General features: G+C 37.2%; 3 protein-coding genes across 5 annotated transcripts; 2 read left to right on the top strand and 1 right to left on the bottom strand.

The window, feature by feature from the left end:
• The first annotated feature begins 12 nt into the window (after positions 1-12).
• prrg1 (proline rich Gla (G-carboxyglutamic acid) 1) lies at positions 13-10098 on the top strand. Of its 2 annotated transcripts, none has more exons than XM_077224175.1 (4): positions 13-91; positions 661-704; positions 1058-1218; positions 7037-10098. In XM_077224175.1, exons 2-4 carry the CDS (start codon positions 695-697, stop codon positions 7508-7510), a joined length of 645 nt encoding a protein of 214 aa, XP_077080290.1. In that variant the 5' UTR covers positions 13-91; positions 661-694; the 3' UTR covers positions 7511-10098. The 2 variants fall into 2 exon arrangements, with proteins under 2 accessions (XP_077080290.1, XP_077080291.1); XM_077224176.1 differs by lacking the exon at positions 13-91 and adding an exon at positions 404-423.
• A 1305-nt stretch (positions 10099-11403) lies between these two features.
• On the bottom strand, positions 11404-17066 carry cpox (coproporphyrinogen oxidase). Its single transcript, XM_077224167.1, has 7 exons — positions 16383-17066; positions 15558-15701; positions 15216-15326; positions 14983-15124; positions 14413-14631; positions 13546-13650; positions 11404-12141 (listed from the first exon to the last, which is right to left on the bottom strand). The coding sequence occupies exons 1-7, from the start codon at positions 16921-16923 to the stop codon at positions 12057-12059; spliced, it is 1347 nt and encodes a 448-aa protein (XP_077080282.1). The 5' UTR covers positions 16924-17066; the 3' UTR covers positions 11404-12056.
• Positions 17067-18239: 1173 nt separating this feature from the next.
• On the top strand, positions 18240-24639 carry ccdc181 (coiled-coil domain containing 181). 2 transcript variants are annotated; one of them, XM_077222959.1, is made up of 6 exons: positions 18240-18398; positions 19304-19423; positions 20244-21164; positions 21307-21453; positions 23200-23357; positions 23462-24639. In XM_077222959.1, the coding sequence occupies exons 2-6, from the start codon at positions 19322-19324 to the stop codon at positions 23631-23633; spliced, it is 1500 nt and encodes a 499-aa protein (XP_077079074.1). In that variant the 5' UTR covers positions 18240-18398; positions 19304-19321; the 3' UTR covers positions 23634-24639. The 2 variants fall into 2 exon arrangements, with proteins under 2 accessions (XP_077079074.1, XP_077079073.1); XM_077222958.1 differs by having other exon boundaries at positions 18266-18398; positions 21280-21453.
• The last annotated feature ends 39 nt before the right edge of the window (positions 24640-24678 follow it).

The following is a 24678-nucleotide window of genomic DNA, read 5'->3' as shown; positions in this document are numbered from 1 at the left end:
CCATGGCTCTGTTCAGTTAATTCTGCCTGCTGACTGCGCATGCGCCAAATCAGGACATTGGGACTAAGCGTTACGCGTTTGGGTGGAACGGGTAAACACAGTTTTTGCACATTTTATTAATCTTATTTAAATTCGCCGCTTTTTCTATATATTATATACAAAATACATAGCTTCGGACGCGTCGGTGGTTAGATTAATGTGTATGTTTTTTATGTAGAAAACCGTTTCGACAAGCTTCAGTCGATAGTCATTGGACTGAATTAGCGACACAATTATTCTGTAACGTTAAGTTATGCTTGTCATGTTTTTACTGTCCCAAGGCGGCAGTTTTACGTTTCGATATAGTGAAAGAACAGTCGTGCTTGTCAAAATGTGCCCATTTTTATCCGTGTGCCATTGGTTAAGTGTGTCCTATACATGCTAGTAAGCTAACAGTCCTTGAGACATAACGTTACAGAATGATTTATGTTTTTTACATGTTTTTTTGTTTTTTTGCTGTTTATTGTAACTTGACGTATGGACACCTCTCTGTAGTGTTTTATGTCAAAATTCATCTTGCATGCTACTGTTGTTTTGACTTTGAGATACTAAAAATGCATGAGAACAAGTGAAATGTGTGGTCGTTGATTAAATCTGGGTGTCTGTTCTGTCATTCTCAAGGTCCAGTTTCCCTCTCTAACAAGCTGCAGGAATCATGGGAGCTGGTGAGTCCTTCTAGTCTTTTTCGGCCAGAGACTGTGATATTCTCAAGGACTAGTGATAATGGATGTCATGTAGAGGACTTCTGTCAGTAATTTCCAATTAGTATTTATTACAGATTATCAATAGGGGTCTCAGCCTACATAGCTCCTCTTATATTTAATCCATGACTAATCTGATATTTATGGCTCACAATATAGCATCTGTTTTATTTCTCACACACTCAATGGTGAGAAACAGTGGGCTACTCTTTTTCAAACTTCCTGTGCCAGGGAGGAACTGGCATTTCAAAGAAATGACTTTGTCAGCCCCCCTCCTTGTTTCTGTGCTGTACGCTTATTGTTTGTGTTTCCACCAGTGTTCCTGCCAGCAGATGCCGCACACTCGGTGCTGCGGAGGCTCCCGAGAGCAAACTACTTCTTGGAGGAGATGAAACAAGGGAACATCCAGCGGGAATGCAGGGAGGAAATCTGCAATTATGAAGAAGCCAGGGAGGCATTTGAGAATGATGAGAAAACTGTGAGTTTGGGGTAGATTTGTGCTCCTTTTTGTTGTTGTTGCATGAACATTAACAATACTTCTTCTGTCATTTTGCTCTGTGGCATTTACTCAAAGCAGGAAGTGAGCATTATCGACAGGAAAGCCTCACTGGGTTCACATTTTCTGGGGATGCCTAATTATGTGCTATTCAGATTAAGGAAGTTTGGGTTGTGTGTTCTTGCAGGAGTTTACACTGTATCGATCTATAAATTACAGAAACGTCTGTCTGTCTGTCTGTGTGTGTGTCTGTTAATCGCATATCTCTCGAACCATTAGTCCGATGGATTTCAAACTTGACCGGTGTCTTGCTACAGGCACGAGTAAGTGCAGTGCTGAATTTGACGTTGTTTGAATTAGAAATGCAAATGATATCGTCAAATATATCGGTAAAAGAAGCACACATTGAAGTTGTGGTTTAAAAATAAACATTCTGTCAGCTAAACATTAAGTCAGCTACACTGTTTACTTCTGAATATTGTAGTTATTCAGAAGTAGTTACTTGTCAGTAGTTAGTTATGTAGTTACATTTTCCATATTTATTGTATATCATTATGTCAGTATCATTATTTGCTTTCTACCGTGCACAAATACAAATGTCACTGAACTTTTGCTGTGTAATTGTAACAATGAGCACTCAAACACAACTAACCAACAATTACTAAAAACACACACAAAAGCTGATTTTGCACATACATATTGTCAAATCGATTAATCGCGATTAAAATTAAAAACAGTACACACACACGTATAATAAACGGTATATATAAATATAATATAGCCTATACACTGACACACATACATCTATCTATAAATTACAGAAATGTCTGTCTGTGCGTCTGTTATTCGCATATGTCTGTAAAATAAGCACACATTGAAGTAGGGCTGCAACTAACGATTATTTTGATAATCGATTAATCGGACGATTATTTTTTCGATTAATCGGATAGGAATTAAATTCGATTTTTTTTTATTATAACTATAAATAAATTTATAAAAAATTATAAATAATATAATCAGGGTATTTATGTGTAAAAGTGTACTTTAAAAACTGCAAAAGCCACACATTGAGTTTTACTAATATCAATATTTGCATTGTTTTTAATGATAATTGCTGATGGCAAGTTGACAAACATGATTATTGTTAAAAAAATGATATCCAACATATTATGTTTTAACACAATTTTTGTTAAAACAAATTTACACAGACATGTTGTTCAGATGTGAATATCTGAACTAAAAACTCATTTAATTTTTATTTAAAATTAATTATATATAAGGAATATAAGGATAAAGAATATAATATATATTATATATATAATATATAAAAGAATATAATATAAGGATAAATTGATTAAATAAATATAGAAAGACTGAAAACAATTGTGTGAACGTAGAGCCGCAGTAGATCGCGTTTGAAAAACAATTAAAACTTAGTAGACAAATGCTATAAAAAGAGAACGGAATGGAGGTAACGTTACCCAGCAAGCTAACAGGCTTGAGTTAAGGACAGGAGAAATTATGCATTAGTGCACAAGCATTCGCTGAAAACCACTGAGTACAGTGACTAAAAAACAATATTTTACTGCTGCTGTTATTAACTGCCTTTGTATTTAATGCTTCACTTTGTAAACACCGTTTTAATTTAACCTATTTCTGCGGTAGCGCTATTTTAATCCATCACTTACGTTGCGAGCGAACTGATTGCACAACCTGATGCTCGAGACAAAATACAGACATCCCGGAAGTCCCCCGCATATTGATTGCGGCTCCCTGATGCCCGCGAATTAGTTCAAACTCCCGAAATCTAGAGCGCGCAAGCAAGAGCGCGGATGCGAGACAGAAGAGACTGCTCCAAACCGTGTAGCGCGCGCGCTCGGCAGAGCGCCTGAGGGAGAGAGACCTTGCGTGTGTGTGCGTACCAGTAAACGCTCCCCGTGACGTAAGCAGACCAACTAATCGATAATGACATTCGTTGACAACGATTTTCATAATCGATTATAATCGATTTTATCGATTAGTTGTTGCAGCCCTACATTGCAGATGTTTAGATGATGTTTAGAAGGTTGTGGTTTAAAAATGAACATTCTGACATTAGAGGGTTGTTGTTTAAAAATATCTGAAAATTATATTTTATTCACGGCCATCATAGCCTATTCTCAAACTGTTTGCTCAAGTGTAGCTTTTTCTCTGAGTTCACAAGCCTTCTCCCTGAATCATTTGTGGATGTTAACTGAATCTGTAAGTGAGCTACACTGTTTACTTCTGAATATTATATTTTATTCTCCCGCGCTTAACATTATCGCTACTGTGTAATAATAGCCTCAGTAGCCTCATTAGCCTCATTATGCTTCTGCGTCAACTCCACTGCGTAGCTACGCCGTCACTCCTATGGCGTCGTGGCCGTTTTATGGTTCTGCGTCAGGTTGCGTTGTATCGCGGTGCATCTGACCAATCACAGCCCTTGCGGTCTGCGTCGCCTCAACGCGTAGTTAAAATTTTTTGGAGGTGCACGTCTAGCTACGGCGGAGGGGTCGGAGAGGGGTTCGCGGCGATGCAGTGGGGTCTGCTGGGGTACGCCGTCGATTCGACGCAGAAGCATAAAACAGACTTATGCTATTCACCAACTAAAAATAAAAGATGCTAACTGCCCTCATTGTCTCTATAATTGTAATCTGCACAATGACAACAAAGTTGACACTAATGTAAATCTAATCTAAACTCCTGCTACCTGTACAGAAACCCAAAAACATGTCACCTAATATCACCATTATGAATTGTTTGGCAACCATGTAGTTCAATTTTCCATATTTATTGTATGTCATCATGTCAGTATCAGTATTTGTTTTCTACCATGCACAAATAAAAATGTCACTGAACTTTTGCTGTGTAATTGTAACAGTGAGCACTCAAACACACCAAACCAACAATTACTGAAAACGCACACAAAAAACTGATTTTAAACGGGCATATCTGTTATTCGCATATTTCTCGAACCGTTAGTCCGATGGATTTCAAACTTGACAGGTGTCTTGCTACGGGCACGACAGTGCCAAGTTTGACGTTGTTTGGATTAGAAATGCAAAAGATATTGTTAAATATATCTGTAAAAGAAGCACACATTGGCTATGCCGCTCTAGCCGCTAACCACTCTGGCTCACACTGCACACTGAGGGACCATTCCCCAAAATAAACATTCTGACATTAGAGGGTTGTGGTTTAAAAATATCTGAATATTATATTTTATTCACGGCCATTATTTGTAGTAGCCTATTCACAAACTGTTTGCTCAAGCAGCGTTTTCTCGGAGTTCACTGCTCAAGCCAAGGTCTGAACCTCCCCTGAATCATCGCGCTTATTCATTTGTGGATGTTAACTGAATCTGTAAGTCAGCTATACTGTTTAATTCTGAATATTATATTTTATTCTGGTGTGCTTAAAATTATAATTTTCTCAGAGTTTAGGCCAGCAATTCAAACATACCAAACCAACAATTACTAAAAACACACAAAAACATGGGCATTTTGCACGGGCATTGCACTAGTATACAAAATGACAGAAGAATGATAAGCTGAATATGTAATGGAGTAATATGTAAACTTCTATAGTGGTAAATGAGAGACTACATTAAATATTTTTTTTGTGTTCCCATTTGCTCAAATAGCAAAAGGAAAACTCCACAATAGTTTTTCACAACTTTCAAAAAGAGTAAAAAATATAGAGAGATTGATAAGGGCAGTCAGAAGAAAGACGTCAACTTTACGGTCATTCACAGTCGCTGTATTAGAAACACCCTCACAGCAGGGTTAACTAGTTTTTTTTTGTAATTTGATGCAAAGGTAATACAGTATAATACAGTATACTGTTATAAATGTACATGGGCTACTTTTTTATATAAAAATCACTATGATATTTTTATATTATGTAATGCATAATATTGTTTTGATTTTTTATTATTATTATTTTGATTTATTATAAATACATAAAACTGAATGAAATGAAATACAATAAAATAATGAAAATTAAGAATTAAATAAAATAATATATCAATTTAAGTACAACTTTAAAATCAAGTGACCCAATCTCACAGCACTGGCAGAGATGAGTTTGCATGGAGCAGCATTTACTGTGAAGTGTGAACCGAGCCACTTTGAGCCACTGAAAACACTGGATCATGATCCTGGAGCATGTAAAAGTGCACTTATCTGTATTTAATCACAGTTTTGTTTCGTTTAATTGCAGCCCTAGTCCAGGGTTGTGCAAAGTCCAGAATTGAGTGATTGACTCCCTTTTGAATCATGAGTTGGAATTTAAATTGAATTGTTCACAGCCCACGGGAATTTGAATTAAAATTGTAATAACAGGACCACAAAAGTTCACAAAATTTGGTCCACAAAACTTCATTTAAATAGATTAACTGAATAAAAATTTATTTAGGTGTAATTTCAACACCTCTCTATCATTATCTCTGTCCTTCGAAACTGATAATCTTCAAATCTGTTAAATAAGGTCCTGTTTACACTAGTGCACTTTTGTTTTAAAAGCGTTTTAAAATGAAAACTATCCTCATTCATACTAGCATTTACACTGCGTTTCAGAAAAGATCTCCGTCTACACTACATGACCGAAAACGCATGTCACATGACCATTAATGCACACTGGGCATACGCGTAGTGTAAACAGTTGCCAATTGCTCTAATAATAGCTTGCTGCCTACACATGTAGGCAGCTGCAGTATTTTAAAATGTGGAGTTTAACTGCACAATGGCTTCTAAAAAGGACAAGTCTGTCAGCAAAGCTTGCATTTCTGTCTCCATGTTTACATGGTCGTCGAGGCTGGTCTGTTGCAGAGCCATTGAGAGAGACGGATCTTGGGCCTCATGTACAAAGACTTGCGTTGAATTCATCTCTGCGTACGAAGGATCCCACGCATATTCTCTTTGTACATCCCAATTAACGTAAAAATCAGCACACATGCACGAGCACAACGCCCCACCTAGTCTCCTCCCTTAATTAAATACATTTAAATATGGTAATGAGTCCACTTTGGCAAAAGAAAGGAGTAAGAAAATGGCTAAAGCAAGCGGCAAGAGACGAAACTTTACAGAAAGTGAATCGGAGGTGCTACTATTGGAGGTAGAAATGAGAAAAATAAATATTTGGAACTTTGTCCTCCGGAATTAATAACAAAAGGAAAAAATATGAGTGGGAGAGTTTGGCTGATGCCGTCAATGCGGTGGGATCTGAAAGTCGCACTGTGAATGACCTTAAAAAGAAATGGTCTGATATAAAGCTGGACATTAAATGGAACTGCTGCGCACTGACAGAGTGTGGGCAGAACAGGAAGTGGTAAAGGGGTCGATGAACTTAAACCCTTTAAGCAGAGAGTTACCGTAACCGTAGTAAAAGTGATGCGTTCTAAATCCAAAACGCACTAGTGTAAACAGGGCCTAAGCCAAGATTTACTTTAATTGACTTTACTAGGTAACGTTTTCTCCAGAATTACTTTTTTAATTGTCAATACAATTTAATTGTACTACTTTATTCAAATATGAAGTGCAATTCTACATCTTGATTCAAATTCAGTTATTGAAGTGTAATTCAAAATGCATTCTCAATTCAGTTCTGTATGGTGCACAGTCATTACTTTGTGTAGTTGTGCAAGGCTTTGGTTATTGGTCTGAATGACATTGTGAGGTTTTTATTTAGAATACAAACAAATGACTTTTGCTTATTATTTACATTTGCAGACAGTGTTCTTATGTTGTTTTGTGTTTCTTTCACCTTGTGACCCTTACAGAGGCGATTCTGGGAGGAGTACCTGCGTGAGAGCAGCCCTAGGCCTGGAGGACTGGAGTCCATCGCTGGTGGCGTTCATTCCCTGTACCTGATCTTACCGCTGCTGCTGGTTTTGCTGCTCATTGCTGCGGTTTCCATCACAGTTTGGAGATGTCACTCACGCAAAAGATCCCAGCAAAGCCCTGCCATTGGGCGTCCACAAAGAGACACAACCCTATCTGTGGTGTCAATGGACCAGTGGGGTCGGGATTACCATCGTGACATCAGTCCTCACTCCGAGATCAGTGCCCACAGTAGCTCTGCCTACCCCGGCGCTGACCTCACACCTGGGCGGGGCAGTCGGGGTGACCCGCCCCCTTCATATGAGGAAGCTGTGGGCCATACAGATATACAGATTGAAGCAGAGCCTCCACCACAATATGAAGACATCATCAGTAACCACGGTAGCACGGTTGTCATCTCCCAGGGAAAGTGATGCATCTTCCAGGCACCAATACTGTATTTTCTTTTACAACTTCACTATTCTATAACAGGCTTTATTTTATTCCAGCACTAACAAATCTCAAGCTAAAAAAAAAGAGGGGAAGTGATGTGAAAGCCAAGTATGGTAACCCATACTCGGGATTTTTCCTCTGCATTTAACACATCCAAGTTAATGCACACACATTAGGAGCAGTGAGTAGTGAACACACACACACACACTGCTGCAGATTTCTTTCATTTCAGAGATGATCGCAGAACTCATGACAGCTTGCATCTTTACCCAAGCCCAAATCCAACGACAAGGAAGTACTCAAACATGAACAACTCACACATTCTTCCTAGTATGACTTGCTAAGAAATTAGCTAAAAAAAATGTCTTCAGTTGTGTCCTCTTATTGGACCATTTAGAACTATAATACTAAATCGTAAGATTCAGTGAAAAAAAATATTTGCACAATATTTTCAGGAAGTTGTACATTTTAATGTTTACTGACATGCTATCATTTAAGGTTCATTGTAACCTTCAGAGATAACCATTTTAGCTTAGGCTATCTCTGTAACCTTTTTAATTGCATAGACGCCTTTATGCACTGGACTCACAGCATCAATGAAACATTGATATTGGGTCTCTAGTTGAGGTTTTAAACACTGTGTTAGATTTAGTTAACATGTTGGAAACTTTTTAGCTGAATGGATAACCGATTACAATGTTTGAGCAATGTTATCAGCAATGCTGTTTCAAGCATAACTTCACAAATCCTGATTTTATGTAGCATCATGGTTTCTGAATCAGCCCGAGTTGTCAGAATGTGTGAAGTTTTGACTCAAATTTGCTGTGGGAAAATACAATACTGACTTATTGTATTGTACAAGTGTGGTTTGAGTTTTGTCATTGCAGTTAAGCCACACTGAGTTCCATGGACAGACATGTTAACTAAATGGTCTATGCAACAGTGCTCTCTTTTCTCCATATTTTTGGAGCAGTTTACATGGTCACAGCCTTGTGAAATTTATTGTGGCCAAGGATTAAGCAGGCATATTAAGCATCCCAAGCTGGGAATACTAGAACAAGCAAGAAAATGTTCCACAGTGGAGGTGATTATGAAGGAACAAGAACCATGCTTTTTGTTTGTGGTGAGCTGTGTGCAGACTTTCTTTTAGATTTGTTTTAGAGTACATATTGTGTTTTGTTTCTCTAACCTCTAACAATTATTGACTAAACTTTTTACTTGTTGAAGGCTGATTTCGCACTTGATTAGATTATTTGAAACGATTTCAAGCCTTTTACTCTAAAGTTTTGGGTCCAAATTGTGCTACGTTTGAATTAACGTGAGAACTAGCAGCGGCTGTTTCCCACTATAAATAGGGTCTACTATAAAGCATAACTCTTTTCTCCATGGCAAATGATTTTTTGGTAACACTTCACCTGAAGCCTTTATGTATAATGCATTATGAAGGGTTTCATAATGTACATTCTAATGCATTGTATATTTTCATAAATAATTGTAAAAGTTAAAATGCATTATATTTGCAGATTTCTTTGTTACATCTAAAATGGGTTTTGTCATGTTTTAATACATTATATTTTTTACATTTGTAACGATGAATAGATAATGTATTATGACTGGGGTTGCACTTATTCATGAGACCATAAGGTGCTTTACAAGGCATAATTAATGTATTTAAATACTTTTATAAATAATGCATTATATATAAAGGATTCAAGTAATGTGTTACTGATTTTGCCTGCCTGGTGAAAACTTTCAGACTGCTAAACAAATCTGGAAATTTGACACTAGCTTTCAGGTTGGGCTTGTCTGTTTAACAGGAATCAGACACCTTTTAGTTCATAAATATACTTGGTTTCTTACTCTAGTTTTCACCTCAGGCCCCAGCTACACTAAAGAAAAACCAAGAGAATTTAAGATTAGGATCAAATTAGGGAACAAGCTGTCCCCTAACAATAAAAGGGAAAACTTGACATGGAAACATTCAGTATTAAATATCAGGAAAAGTGTGTGTTTATGGGTGTGGGAAATATAATGGAAAACTGTCAATGCTTTTGTATTTGTTCAATAACTATGAGTGAATGCACTTTTTTCAGGGCACCAATTGCTCTTAGTAAAGGAATATTATTTAATGTGTAAAGGAATATTAATGGAAAAATGTGGTAAGGCTGTTGGATTTCTACGGTTTATATTTTCAGTTCATCAACGACATGCTCGGCTTACATAAATATGCAATAAAATACATCACCAGCACTAACTCAAGAAAGCTTCGTGAAAATCAAAACAGTCTCACTTTGCCTAAAATTGTATGTGTTTTTAAAGATGTTATGAAACAAGACTACCGTCACTTGAAAGACAGTCTGATGATGTTGTAGGTTTTGCTGGAGTTGCTGTATATTTGCAGGCTGATATTTCTGTGGTAGTTAGGAGTGACCGTGGTGGTGTTTATGGCTTAAGCCTTACTCAGAGATAGATTAAATAATGTATATATAAATGTGTTAAGAACAAATTTAATTTTTTGTATTGATTGAGCTTGACTTTTTATTTGTAATAAAAAGAAATGTGGCCCTCAGTCCTCTGACTTTTTCTTCCACTGCTCTGTAAACTATTGTTTAAAATGTTTACTTTAGTCAAAAGGGACAGTTTACGTTGTTGCAAAAGATTTTTACTTAAATGTTCTTTTGAATTCAAAGAATCCTGAAAATAGATTGATTATAGAAAGAATTTCTTGAGCACCAAATCAGCATATTATGAATGATTTCTGAAGTATCATATGAATGAAAAATTTTATAATGCTGAAAATTCAGCTTTGCCATCACAGGAATACATTGCATTTTAAAATATAATACAATACAAAACAGTTATTTTAAATTGTAGAAAATAGTTCACAATATTATTGTTTTTAGTGTATTTTTAATCAAATAAATGCAGTCTTGGTTGCATGCGAGATTTAAAGTTCATCATAATTTGCTATGTTTATTTTTTTGTCAGGCGAAGTCTAATATAGTATTATGAACATATACAGGTGAAACTCGAAAAATTTGAATATCGTGCAAAAGTTATAATTTTTATGATTATGGCTTACAGCTTATGAAAACCCCATGTTAAATGAAAATTAGAATATTACATGAAATCAATTTTTAAAAAAAGGATTTTAAATACAGAAATGTCGACCCTCTGAAAAGCATAGTCATGCATATGTATATAGTTATATATACTAAATATATTAGTTTCACCTTTTAATTTGAATAACTGAAATACACAAACTTTTGCACGATATTCTAATTTTTCGAGTTTCACCTGTAAATATCTACTAAAATGTACAACGTCTTTGTTTCTTTAGTATTCCTTAAATTAAACAGACCCAAATGAGTTCGTATTAAGATCTAGAGTTCTTCCTATAAAATTCAGTCTAGTTTCAACATATCCATTAATGTTGAAATGCAACACATTTACTACCTGAAGTAATCAACATTTGAAGTGGATCAAACAATTTCATCAAAGTTGTCCTAACACAAAAATTCAATTCAAATTATAAAATTCATGTATAACTTTGATGGAGGGTTTTGATCCACTTCAAATGTTGACTACTGTAAATTGCCTACATCCAAACAAGCACACAGAGTTAGTTCTAAGTTGTAACTTATTAACTGTATGAGCAGATTCGCATGCTAAAACACTAGACATCATCACACAAAATTAATGTTCTGTTGCCTTAGAGACATTTGACTATTATTATTAATGTTTGACCATGCCAAATGTGAACTTAAACGCACGTTAGACGATTTTATTACGTAAACGTTTGGCAGCCATGTTGGAACTGAATGGATTTAATCTTAATGAACACCTTTACTACTTTATTGACATGTATACCAAATTAAACCACATTTAAAAACACTTTATTTTTAATACACAAAATTGCAACATTACCATGTCCTGAGAATATTTCTTATTATAATTTTAATATCTGTAAAAAACAAATAAAGGGCAGTAGTGGAATAGAGATCTGTTAGTGCATGACAGGACAAAAAAATGGACGAAGTGAGAAAGAAAACGAACAGTGCTAGAAAAGCAATAATGGCATGGCGCTTGCATCAGCACAGGTTAAACATGATCATTTAGACATACAAGGCTCGGCTGACACGTCCATTCTAAAACAGCAGACCAAGGTCATTAACAGTTTCGAATACACCAGTAGTCATAATTAAAGCAGTGCAAGCAGAAACAAAGCTGTAACTAAGTAACACTGTCACAGGAGTAAACACTGCTTCTCCAGTGAATCCATACAGCCAATGGCAGTGATAGAGAGTTCATTACAGCCAAACCAGTAATCGTGCAGTGTAGCAGTCAGTCAGCAAACAGCCAATGACTCAAATGTGTCCTGCCATTATCTATTTTACTGAATGTTGTTGTTGTTCTATCTTAATTACTAGAGGTTGCTGATATGTTTGGTATCCAGAGACAAACCCACCCTCCATTTTCACAATTCCCACCCAATATTGGTTGTGGACGAATTAATCTTCCTCTTAATCATATCCATTCTTTAGGGTTTCGTAAGACCTCCAGTATCTCTGCTTCCTTAGTGCCTTTTGTGGGCTCATGCATGTACTCCCACCTGAAATGAAACATTTACGCTAGTGAGTTTGTAATGTCAAACAATAGATAAATACAGTAGACACAATAATTGAAAAACAGGAAAGTTCTACTATCAAACATTACTTTTTTGAGTTTTTAAAAGGGCCATATCATGAGGAAAATAATAATTGTTGTGGTTGTCATCTGAGCTCTTTTTACATTCAAAGAGGGCTTTTCTTAAAGGCACAACAGCAAAATCCAGAGTTTATTTCGCAGGGTCAGTGAGTAAAGTGGATAATAAATAAATTACATCTGTTTTGGTGTGGAAAGACTTCGTATAAGTTGACCTCAGAAAAAAAAATCTAAAAGAAAATATGTATAACACATTTAAAGGCATAAATCACCCAGAAATGAAAATTCTGTCATAATTTATGGCGCTTTTCCACTGCATGGTACGGCTCGGCGCGGCACGGTTCGGCTCGCTTCGCTTTTCCACTGCGTGGTACGACTCGGCTCGGCGCGGCACGGCTCGGTTCGCTTTAGCTTGGTTGCTATTCCACTGCAGTTAGTACCACTTCAAAGTGGGTGGGATTATGACTGATCGTTATAGTTTATCCACTCCTCGGCAACCAACAAGAGGAACGTCTGCACTTCTCGTCCACTGACCACGATTCAGCCATTTCTATTTTGGAAGTTTTTTTTCTTCAAGCAAGTCAAGCAAGTAGTTTTAAAACATTGGAGGCTGTTACTGGCTATTTAAATCTAGCGGGTTTGATGTCTCGCAAATACAATGACGCTGGTAGTGACGATTCTGTCTGTCTGACCAATCAGTGATCTACAGTGCCTCCACGTCACATTTTAGTATCGGTACGGTATGCTTGGAACCTCAACAGAGGTGGTACCATTTAAAGCGAGCCGAAGCGAGCCGTACCGTACCGTACCATGCAGTGGAAAAGAGCCACAAGTGAGCCGTGCCGAGCCGAGCCGAGCCGTACCGTACCATGCAGTGGAAAAGCGCCAAAGCGTGCCGTACCGAACCGAACCGTACCATGCAGTGGAAAAGCGCCATTACTCACCCTCAGGTTGTTCCAAACCTGTATGAGTTTCTTTCTTCGTTTGAACACAAAAGAAGATATTTTGAATAATGTGGGCAATCAAACAGTTGATGGTAGCCATTAATTTCCATTGTAGGAAAAAATATACTATGGAAGTTAATGGCTACCATAAACTGTCTGGTTACCAACATTCTTCAAAATATCTTCTTTTGTGAGAAACTCATACAGGTTTGGAACAACCTGAGGGTGAGTAAATGATGATAGAATTTTCGTTTCTGTGTGAACTATCCCTTTAAATTATGCAAGTAAACTAAGTCACAAAAATAACCCCCAAGAGGATCTTCCACGGTAAAAGGAAGTAGCTGATGTGATAGACAGTTTGCTCATACCTTGCAGTAAGCGGTAGGGACATCAGGATGCTCTCGATGCGTGACCCAGGTGTGGCCAGGCCAAATTTCACCCCCCTGTCATATACTAAATTAAATTCCACATATCTAAGAAACACAAAGAGAGTTTGGTTACCTGCTGAACATTTATATCGATATGACATACATTTGAAGACAATTTCAATTTAGCCTCATAACTATGTTATATTACCATACTACTATAAAAAATATTTATATTAATAATGATCAAATATTATTAATATCTTTATTATAAATTAAATAATATGATTATATAAATATTATTAATAAGAGCATCTGAATTTGCTGAATTGGATAAAAAGCCAAAATAACTTCTATTTTAATATATATTCGTTGTATGTATATATTATATTGTATTATATATATTTTAATATAATTTTTAATATAGTTCTGTATGTTATGGGTTATAAAATGGTTCTTCAGTATTATACTTTTAATCAATACAAATTTATATATTTATATAAATATATTTATTATATATTTATTTATATTTATATACTATGTTTCGGGTCAGCAAGGTGTTTTTGAAAGAAGTCTCTTATCAAGGCTACGTTCATTTGATCAAAAATACAATAATATTGTGAAATACTATAATTTATACATTTTTGTTTTTAATATATTTTAAAATGTAATTTATTCCTGTGATGGCAAAGCTGAATTTTTAGCATCATTACTCCAGTCTTCAGTGTCCCATGATCCTTCAGAAATCATTCTAATATGCTGATTTGGTGCTCAAGAAAAAAATAATATTCCTCTGTTTTGATTGATACATAAACAGCTCTGTATATAAAAAAGAAATCCAAATCAGTATGGACTTTCCCTTGAACTAACCTGCCTCTCCTGACTTGCTGCCAGTCCTTCTCCTCCAGGGTAAAGGAGTCATTTAGATGTTTGTATACTATGGGCAAGTAACAGGGCACCACAGTTTTAGCACAGCTCTTCACAAAATTAAAAGCCTCCTCCTGATTGGGCGAATCCAAATCATCAAAAAAGATCCCGCCAATGCCTCTCGTCTCTCCTCGGTGACGGATGTAGAAGTAGTTGTCACACCTTAAGAAAAAAACAAAAAAACAATTTTAATGATGTTAGCCTAATGTTTAGGAAGCAAATCTATTTAATTACAAATGGAATTAAATAAAAAATGAACTGAAATACAAAAATTAAGAACTACTTTTTCATGAAGAAAAGAAAGAAAAAAAAATGAAAAGGGTGTTACAACACAAAAGTGTTGACTCACACAATAACCTGGCTGCTTCAAATAATGTGAAATCTTATCTTTGCTGAACAGTTAAAATCCACCCAGAAGATAGAACACTCATACACCACGTGCATACACACACACCCATAACAGCTGTAACACACCCGATTCACACACACACATAATAGTATTGAGATTCATACCACTTTTTAAAGTCTGGGTAAAATTTAGGATGGTGCTTGTCACATGCTTCCTTCAAAGTCTTGTGGAAATGGGCGGCATCTTCCAAATCAATGTAAACAGGAGTGAGATCCGTTCCTCCACCAAACCACCACTGCTTTGTGCCTGAGAGAAGGAGGGAGCGCGAGATAGGTGGTGGACACAGATAACAACATCTCTCTTCACACAGCCTCAAATGACTTCGCTTAACACCCACCATCTGCTTCCTCAATCTCAAAGTATCTGTAGTTGAAGTGCACTGTGGGAATGTGGGGGTTTTTGGGGTGTATGACTGAACTCACACCCATGGCACAAAACGGCAACTTCCCTGGAACACAGAGATAATGGTAAACGGTAAAAACGAATGCATCACGTCACATCTTCTCAATCACTCTCAATCCCATGAAGAATGACAAATCATCACAGTAAAAGCCTTGAGACCACTGACAGTTCAAACTGAGCTCAAAAAGAAAAACTAGAAGTAAAACTGAAGATTTAAGGAACTGGTTCCTTCCGTCACACTCTGCATTCACCTCGAAATGGGAAGTCAGTCTCTCACCATCTTTCCCTTTCAGAACTTTTCCACGGCTGCGCATTTGTTTGGCGGCCTCCTCGGTGAGATTCCCAAACACCACGGACACGTTCACACCCGCTTTCTCAAAAACCTTCCCATCTTGCATCACACAGCTGATGCCCCCTCCACCTTTATCAGACACAAGACAAACATGATTTGTTAGAGTGTAACACCAGCTAATAATTCATTTACTAATGTTTCAATGTTATAGGTTTAACAAAGCAAAATCTAAATCTTTTCAACCCCTGGTTGAGAATCACTAGCCTATATGGAAATATTATTTTTATTATTATTATTAGACAGAAGAGTACATCTTGTATAAGTGCATAGTGCATCATCTGGGACAAAATACAAGTCATAATTACAGGATAAAAAGTCAAATTTATGAGATAAACTTTGAAATTAAGAGAAAAAAAGAGAGTAAACATTACGAGATAAATTCTGAAAAAAAGTCGAAATTGTGATTAAAAGTCGAAATGAGATAAAATGTCAACTTTTTATTTCAAAATGTCAACTTTTTATATAATAATTAATTATGTCATAAATATGATTTACCAAAACATGCTTTTTCTTATGTTCTTGTCCGAAAAAAGGGGCCTCCATATACTGTACCTTTTGCCCTAAACATAAATCAGGACTTTGGACCATAATGTTTGCTCTACTTTATCTAAGGCTTGCTTGTGTTATTATTACGGTACATATTTTTAAAGTTTCATTCACACCAACACTCACATGTTTTTTAAATGTAATATTTTAATATTATTTAAACGTTATAATATTAGTGAAGTAGGGCAGCAAAAACGAGCCAACCTTCTTTTCTAGTCCAACTGTCCACCTTGAACGTTCCTCCATCCACCTCCTCAAGGGCTTTACAGAACGCAGCCTGCGTCTCCATGATGAGCATCTCCATTCTCGTAGACATCGCGTCTTTCCGCTGCTCTAAGACCTTGATGTCAGTGACTGGTGGAGACATGAACGACTTGCACATTTCCCGCATGTCTCCCTCCACTTCTTCAACCTTGGATATCTTCGTTGCCATTTCTGCCCGCTGAAAGTGACTTACACCTGCCGCCAGAACCCCAGTGACAGCTGCTGCCCCAGCAACCAGAAATACACCTTTACCGTACCGCCCGAGTGAGATCCTCCCCGGCGATGCTTGAGACATCTGTCTCGTTCCTGCTCCAATGAATGAACATTTTCCTCCTGGAAGAAAGGCACATTTACGGAGGGTAGAGTAACGGGCTACGAAAGAGTGGAAATCAGCAGTACCATGCGCAGAGCGGGACGCTGGACACAGTCTTGCTATTGATCTCGCTGAGTTGTTTATTGTGTACAAAGCTAAAGAAGTCATTTTGTCTACTGAGCGAGAACGACTGTATCTGTCCACGAGCTGTGAGTTGATAGCACGATCATATATGGGTGTAAAGTAACTATATGCAATTTTGCACGTAGCTTCTTCAACAGTTCTACTCGCGGAGGCGTGTCTTGAGTTTTGTATGCGAACTGAGGTGTATTATGGGAAATTTAGTTTTTCCACATATAAATAGCGTTTCATTCGATTCAATACGGACTACATATACCATAGACGTGACACAAAAGCTAATACATGATACGCACTTCCGAGATAGGTCTTTTAAAAGTGTAAAAAACGCAAGTGCCAATCATAGACAGTAAAAGAAATTGACACAGCGACCCCCTTGATTTTTCAATGGAGAAAACGGAAGCCCGATTAAAGATTGGTGCCAAGCCATTCACGTTATAATTCACACTATATCCCAGGGGTTTCTTATCTTTTAGATGCCACGGACACCCAAATAGGATCAGCCCTGTGTGAAGGACCCCCATCCTAAAATGTATAAGGCATCTCTCTTTTATAAACACCCGATTTATAAACTTAAAGGTACTATAAATCAAAAATTTGTTTCATTTACATTATTATATATTTTGTTCTACTCACTGTACTAATGTATTGTTATATGTATTTTTTTGTTTATTTCTTTTTAATCAAATTTTATTTGTTTTATACATTATTTGTATTTGTTTTTTACAATTTTTTATTTATTCATATAAATCATTTTTTATTTTAATCTAATTTATTCTTTTTAATAGACTAATAACTATCTAATAACTTTTTTATCACATTTTGTATGTATGTATGTATTTATGTTTATTATTATTTATTTATTTTATTTTCAGTTTTTCTCTAGACTTTTCCACAGACGCCCTGTCACTCCCTTACTCCCCAGTTTTGAACCCCCCAGCTCTATCCTTTTACAAATACCTTATATTTATAATAATAATAATAATAACAACGTACAATAATTGTTGCCTTTGTGCTAATGTTGTTGACAAGATTTTTGTTAGAAAGTGACATGGTTGAATTGGCATGGTTGTAAAAAAATAGGATATTTTATATTTATATATAAAAAAGTTAAAAAAAATAAATAAGGCAAAATAAGTAGAGACATTAAGGACATACATTTGTTTATTCATGAAGATTTGGCCAAACAAACCAAATTAACCTTTGTTGTACCTTGTTTATTTTTCCACCAACTGTATCACAGATAAAATCTGGCTGGCTCTACCTTCTACATTTACAAATAGTCTGCGCATGCGCGCGCACCCACGACAGGCCGTGTTGTGTGTCTCTATGGCAACACCTGTTACATGCTACTTTGAGGCTGAGGCCAGCTGAGGATTAGAGCTGCTCTCTAATGTACAGGTGCGCGTAGAGACCAGGTCTCTAGAATATATAGGGCGGCTAATGAATTACCATTCATTATTTTTGCACTCAGCGCGAGGCAACACCATACAGTAGTTTTGAAGGTAAGCTGCATTTATTTTTAGGCGCGGGGAAATAATAACCACATTGTAGAAGCAAATCTATCATTTAAGTTATACTGAGACGAGACGACCACCAGGTTTGATGTTATTATTAGCCTTAATACACATAAAAATGTGATTTTATCACGCAGATGTAACATGAATTATTCTGGCATTGCAGTCCATTTAGTAAAATCTTTCTGGCATTTACAAATATAAAGCCCCCTTTAAACATATAAATTGCATCTGCAAAGTCGTAATTTAAAAACGAAAGAATGAATAACAACAATTTAGAATTGTCACTGTTTGTGGACCAGTGTAGTTAAAGTTTAAGTAATTTTGTTGTGTTATAGTCATTTAAAAAAAAAAAATTATTTTTTATATTTCTATAGGCCTATAGTTTTTTTTTCTTTTTAATTTTAGTTTTAGTTACTTTAGTAACTTTAGTAGTTGCCTGGGCGAGGGTGTCTTGGCGTTGAAAGACCCGAAACACCCAATGACCCCTACATCCCTGATGATGTGTCCCAGCGGATCTGCATTATGTATCTTTTAATTTTACCTGCTGAAATAAAATAAGTTGAAGAATTTTTATATTTTATTTTATTTCAGTGAGAATTATGGGTCCAAGCTGGTTTAATGTAAAGCCCTAATGCATAGCCTGTGTTGTACATTTAAGTGAGATGTATTTCTGTATGTCATCTATGTAATTGTATGTTTAGATATTAATCTGTATGCTTTAATGTAATTAAAATATATTTTTTTTACTAACATTCATGACGTATTTCAAATTATTGTAAATATTTATTTACTCTAAAAGATCATTTTGCTCCATAATAAAATGACTCTATGATGAGCGTGACAAGTTTTTGATTTTTATTGTGATCCATGTTTCATTTGCTGTGTCTTAGTGAGAAAGCGAAGAGAGCATGAGTGTTCCTGCAGTCAAAAACACTCCGGATGAGTATGAGGATGACTTTGAGAAAGACCTGGACTGGCTTATCAGCGAGGAGAGCAAGAGTGAGGAACAGGTAAGCGAGTCAATACACAATGATGGCAGAAACAGGTTTATATCTTGGAGACAGTCCTCTGGAATAGTGTGTGGTATTCCATTACACAGACGCGGTACCTGTGTGTGTGTGTGTGTGTGTGTGTGTGTGTGTGTGTGTGTGTGTGTGTGTGTGTGTGTGTGTGTGTGTGTGTGTGTGTGTGTGTGTGTGTGTGTGTGTGGCCTGGTAAACCCTACCTTATGGGGACAAAATGTCCCCATAAGGATGGCAATATCTGAAATCCTTGTTCTTGTGGGGACATTTTTTGGTCCCCATGAGGAAAACAGCTTATAAATCATACTAAGTGATGTTTTTTGAAAATGTAAAAATGCAGAAAGTTTTCTGTGATGGGTAGGTTTAGGGGTAGGGTTAGTGTAAGGGAATAGAATATACAGTTTGTACAGTATAAAAATCATTATGTCTATGTAAAGTCCCCATAAAAAATGGAAACACTACATGTGTGTGTGTGTGTGTGTGTGTGTGTGTGTGTGTGTGTGTGTGTGTGTGTGTGTGTGTGTGTGTGTGTGTGTGTGTGTGTGTGTGTGTGTGTGTGTGTGTGTGTGTGTGTGTGTGTGTGTGAAATCCACCCCACTGACACAGACCCATACACACTTTCACTCACCCAGAGAACTATGTCTCATGGCGTTGCATTATTCAACACATACGCTCTATGTATCTGATTCTTCGCAGAGATCATGCTCTCCTTAACTTGCACAATGCCCTTTTTCTTATTCGGTTGCAAAATGCCCTTTTTTCTTATTCTGTTTTGCTCGAACTGAAAACATTATTTTCTACAACAAAGGATCCTGATGATGATGACATTGAAGCTCAGATCGACAAAGAGCTTGAAGAAGATGAACCTAAGGAAAGAAAGGATGTGCACAAACACAGGGAAATGGATGATGACGAAGCCGATGAAAGGTGGCCAACACCTATGGAGCCGTTAGAAGGTGCGTTAGATCCCGACAGGGATGACCTTATAACCTCTCCACATTTACAGAGCGACGAAGAGCTCGATGAAGAGAAGAAATACATTTTGGAAAAGATTCAAGAGGCTAACAAACAACTCCAGGACCAGGATCCTCCAGACCAGAGCCGTCACAGACGCCTGCAGTTTAAAGACACTCTGGTTGACCTGGTGGTGCCTGCGCTGGATTTCGACACGCAAGAGAGCAACAGCGCCTCCTATGAGCACTTAGAGGAAGATCGAGAGGTATCCGGACAAATGCAGAGACTGAAGATCTCTCAGAGAGAGGGAAGCGACATAGGAGAACCTGAAGATGAACACAACGAGGGAGCGAAAGAAGGACGGATTTTGGTTGAAAAAGATGGAAAGTTTGATCTTGTGAGTATAAAGGAGATGGAAAGTCAAGGATTGCTTCCTCCATTGCCGGTTTCTCACAGCGACAATCAGCGAGCGTCTTCACGGCAAAATGAGCTTGATCTCCATCTCAGCAAGAGTCCTGTCTCCTCTCTGAGACAGAATTCTACCTCATCTTTTCCCCCTGGCACTGAGTCTTTGTACATCCCCAAACCTCCACCGAAGCACAGAAATAGACCCAGTTCTGCTAGACTGTCCCAAAGGGGAGCATGGGTCGAGGGCACCAAGCGCAGGGTCCAGTCTGCAAATGGAGCTTCTTCACATGCCACCTTCACCCTGTCACCACATCAGAAAGAATTACTGGCCAAACTTCAGCAGCGGAGGGAGAGGCAAGCCAAAGAGGTGTAACGTGGTTTCAATATCAGTATAATATCAGTTTCTGTCTTAATGTATTATAAAATCTGATTTCAGTTTCTATTTGACAGCTTATTTCAAACAGGTCTAACATTTTTTTTAGACTTCTCCCTCCTCTTTGCTTCTTCAGGATGAGTTGAAGAAAAAAGAGGAAGAGGAACAGAAACGTCAGGAGAACGAGATAGCCTTCCGATCGTGGCTTTTGAGGAAAAGAGAGCAGCTGCTGGATGAGAGGAGAGTTCAGAAGGCCCAGGAAATGGAAAGGATGAGCTGCATGGTATGTCCACTAGGGGGAGCCCTTTAAACAGAAAAAAACGAGACAGGCTAATTCCAGAAGAACTGTGGCATTGTCTATTACGCTGAGAAGAAACCTACCTGCAAAGCTACAGTACTGTGAAAAGTTTTAGGCGCTTGTGTAAAAATGCTGTAAAGTGAGGATGCTTTCAAAAATAATGTCATAAATAGATTTTAACAATTAACTTTTTGTCCTTGTTACATTGCACTGGGGCACGGGACACTTGCTTGAGCACCCCTTGTTTTCACAGGATTGTAAATGTAATGCAAAACACTTTTAGTGGGCTATTTAAAAAGTGTTAGGACTATGTATATGATATATATGTTAAATTATGTTTTTTTAAAACATACGCGCAGAGCGTGACGTAATATTGTGTGCACGAAGGAAGAATTCATCAACAGCCATTAAGTCGTCCGCCACGGCCATTATGAAAAAGGAGCATACTTCAAGTTAATTTTATGTATACTTAAGTACTTAAGTAACGTTCAAGTATATTTTTAAGTATACTTTATGTAGTACGTATACTAATATCAATGTGTACTTGTAGTAAACTTGTAAATGTACTATTTCAATACTGCTTGGGACTAAATTGGCCCACTTTTACTATATAAAAGTATACTTTTAAGTGTACTATAAGTGTAACAGTAGTAAACTTTAAGTACACAACTAGGTTTCTCATTTGTAATGCATCTGTAGGCCTACTACAAGTGAACTTTTAAGTATACTAGTAGTTTACTATTTGAATACAAGTATGTGGCCAACAGGACGGCCGAGGGACGTGAGAGAACAGTGCGAGGCCGGTGGTGCGATTGATAATGAGCAACACCTGTGAGCACACCGGTCTCGATCATCAACGTCGTCGCTCCCCCTTTATGCTTCCGCTCCTCCGTGAGAGATGCGAGACCGGTGTGCTCACAGGTGTTGCTCATTATCAATCGCACCACCGGCCTCGCACTGTTCTCTCACGTGCCTCGGCCGTCCAGTTCGCCACAAAGTAGTACATTTTTTAGTTTATGAAAGTACACACTGAAGTGTAGGCCTACTCTCAGTAAACTACTAGTTTAGTAGTTTATACTGCAAGTATACTTGTGTCATGATTCCTGACTTGTGTTCCCCTTGTCTTGTGTGAACTTTTGTTATTTCCTGTTCTGTGCAATGTTTTGTAGTCCTTTGTAGTTTTTCTTGTTTATTAGTCTCCCCAGGTGCCCCTGCACGTGCACATAGTTTTTCAGGTAGCTTTGCAGGTAGGTTTCTTCAAGCGTCTTGGAGACGTTGCCACAGTTGAATTTAGTCTGTCTCTATTTTTTTGTTTCTTCATAAAATCACAGATGGACTCAATGAAGGTGGGATCAGATCTCCGTGTGGAGCATCCCAGCTGTTGTCAGACTCCTTGTGTATACAAAAATATCACTGGATTATTACAATTAATGGCAAAAGGAATGTTCAGACTGATATTTCCTACTGACACACAGCAAAAGATATAAATAACTGGCTTAAAGCCTTTTTTTGTGTGAAAATACTAACAGACTTTTGCACAGTGTATACATGCGTATACATATAAACATTAATATTATGTATATTGGCATACATAGATGCTTTTTTTTATTTATACAAATATATTTTGTGTGTTTGTACACAGACACAGAAAATATTTGTTTTATGTTTTTGAAAAAAGAATCTTATGCTAACCAAAGATTGTCACTTTTAATGTTTTTGTTGTTCTGGTAGAGGGATTGTGGTGATCCAGAGGAGGCCTTTAAACATTGGCTCCAGAAGAAACAGGAACAGCAGTTCAAAGACAAACAGGTAGAAGAGATGAAGAGACTGGAAAAGGAGAGCGGCTTTTGCCTGCACAGCCGAGAAGAGAGTGAGAAGGCCTTCAGGCAGTGAGTTCAACACCAAATTGCTCTTCTAAAAATCAGAAAACAGAGGGAGAATCGCATTTGAAACTAACGTGCAAGCATTTGCCTCTTGTTCTTTTGGACAATAGATGGTTGAGGCGAAAGCGTACAGAGAAAAGAGGAGAACAGCAGGCAGCTCGAGAACGCTCACGCAGGCTCGTGCTGGAGGAGCGAAGAGCAAGACGCATGCATGACCTCGTCTGCACTGTCAATGAGATTAAACCCTTTCGATTCAGTGACCCCTGTGGATACCACTACTGATCACCTCATACTGTACACATCTGACCATTGTTGTACCTGAATCTGAAGTTCCTCCAATTCAGCAATCACCGTGGTTACTGCAGAGGCACCCATTCAACTGTATCTATGGTTACCCTTCTATCGAACATCTCAAAGATGTCTCATCTCCCTGATACAGTGGATGAAAGATCATGTGGTTTGGAACACAAACAGGAGCTATCTTTTATTAATGTTCTATTCATCCTTTTTAGTATACAGAGATCAAACAGGTGCTCGAGTGGATGTCCGCGATCCAACAGCTTTAGGCACTTAAAATAATTGCTACACCAAGATGATTTAATGGAGTTTTGCATAAATGCTGAATCATCTGATATTGTCATTTTCTGTTTAGCTGGCTATCCTGTAGATTTGCCCAGTGTCTGCTGCAGAATAGCAGGAACAATAGAAATGCAGCAGCTCAGACCCAAAGCTTCAGTGATCTAGGGGTGATTGGCATGAAATTCACTGCAAAGTAAAATGCTGTGCTCCATTCTAAACTGCATTTCTTTTATAATTATTATGCATGCAGATTTGATGACCTCATATTAACTGAAGACTATATATATTTGTACTTTAAAAAAAAGGTGACCAGTCAGTCACTGATAAGTTATACACATTGATACAAAATTACATCAAATATACAAGATTTAGACAAACGATTTAGACTAGTTCAGACAAATGCGGTTCGTACTATTTATTCATCATAAAATCCTGAAAATAATGTATGTTTTCAACATGGTAATAATAAGAACCATTATTAATTATTGAGCGTCAAAAGTACCTGAACTGCAAATCAACATATTAGAATGATTTCTAAGGATCATGTGACGCTGAAGACTGGGGTAATGATGCTGAAAATATAGCTTTGCCATCACAATAATTATATTTGAACATCAAAATGGAAAACAGTTATTTTAAACTGTAATAATATTTCACTATAGTACTGTTTTTACTGTACTTTGATCAATAAATGCAGCCTTCAAAAACATTTATAAAATCGCAGGTTAATTATTTTATACTTATTATT

Source organism: Siphateles boraxobius, unplaced genomic scaffold, assembly GCF_051911475.1.
Source record: "Siphateles boraxobius isolate OS27281-9 unplaced genomic scaffold, OSU_SipBor_1 9, whole genome shotgun sequence".
Lineage (NCBI taxonomy): Eukaryota > Metazoa > Chordata > Actinopteri > Cypriniformes > Leuciscidae > Siphateles > Siphateles boraxobius.
This window is presented reverse-complemented; position numbering and strand designations above follow the sequence as displayed.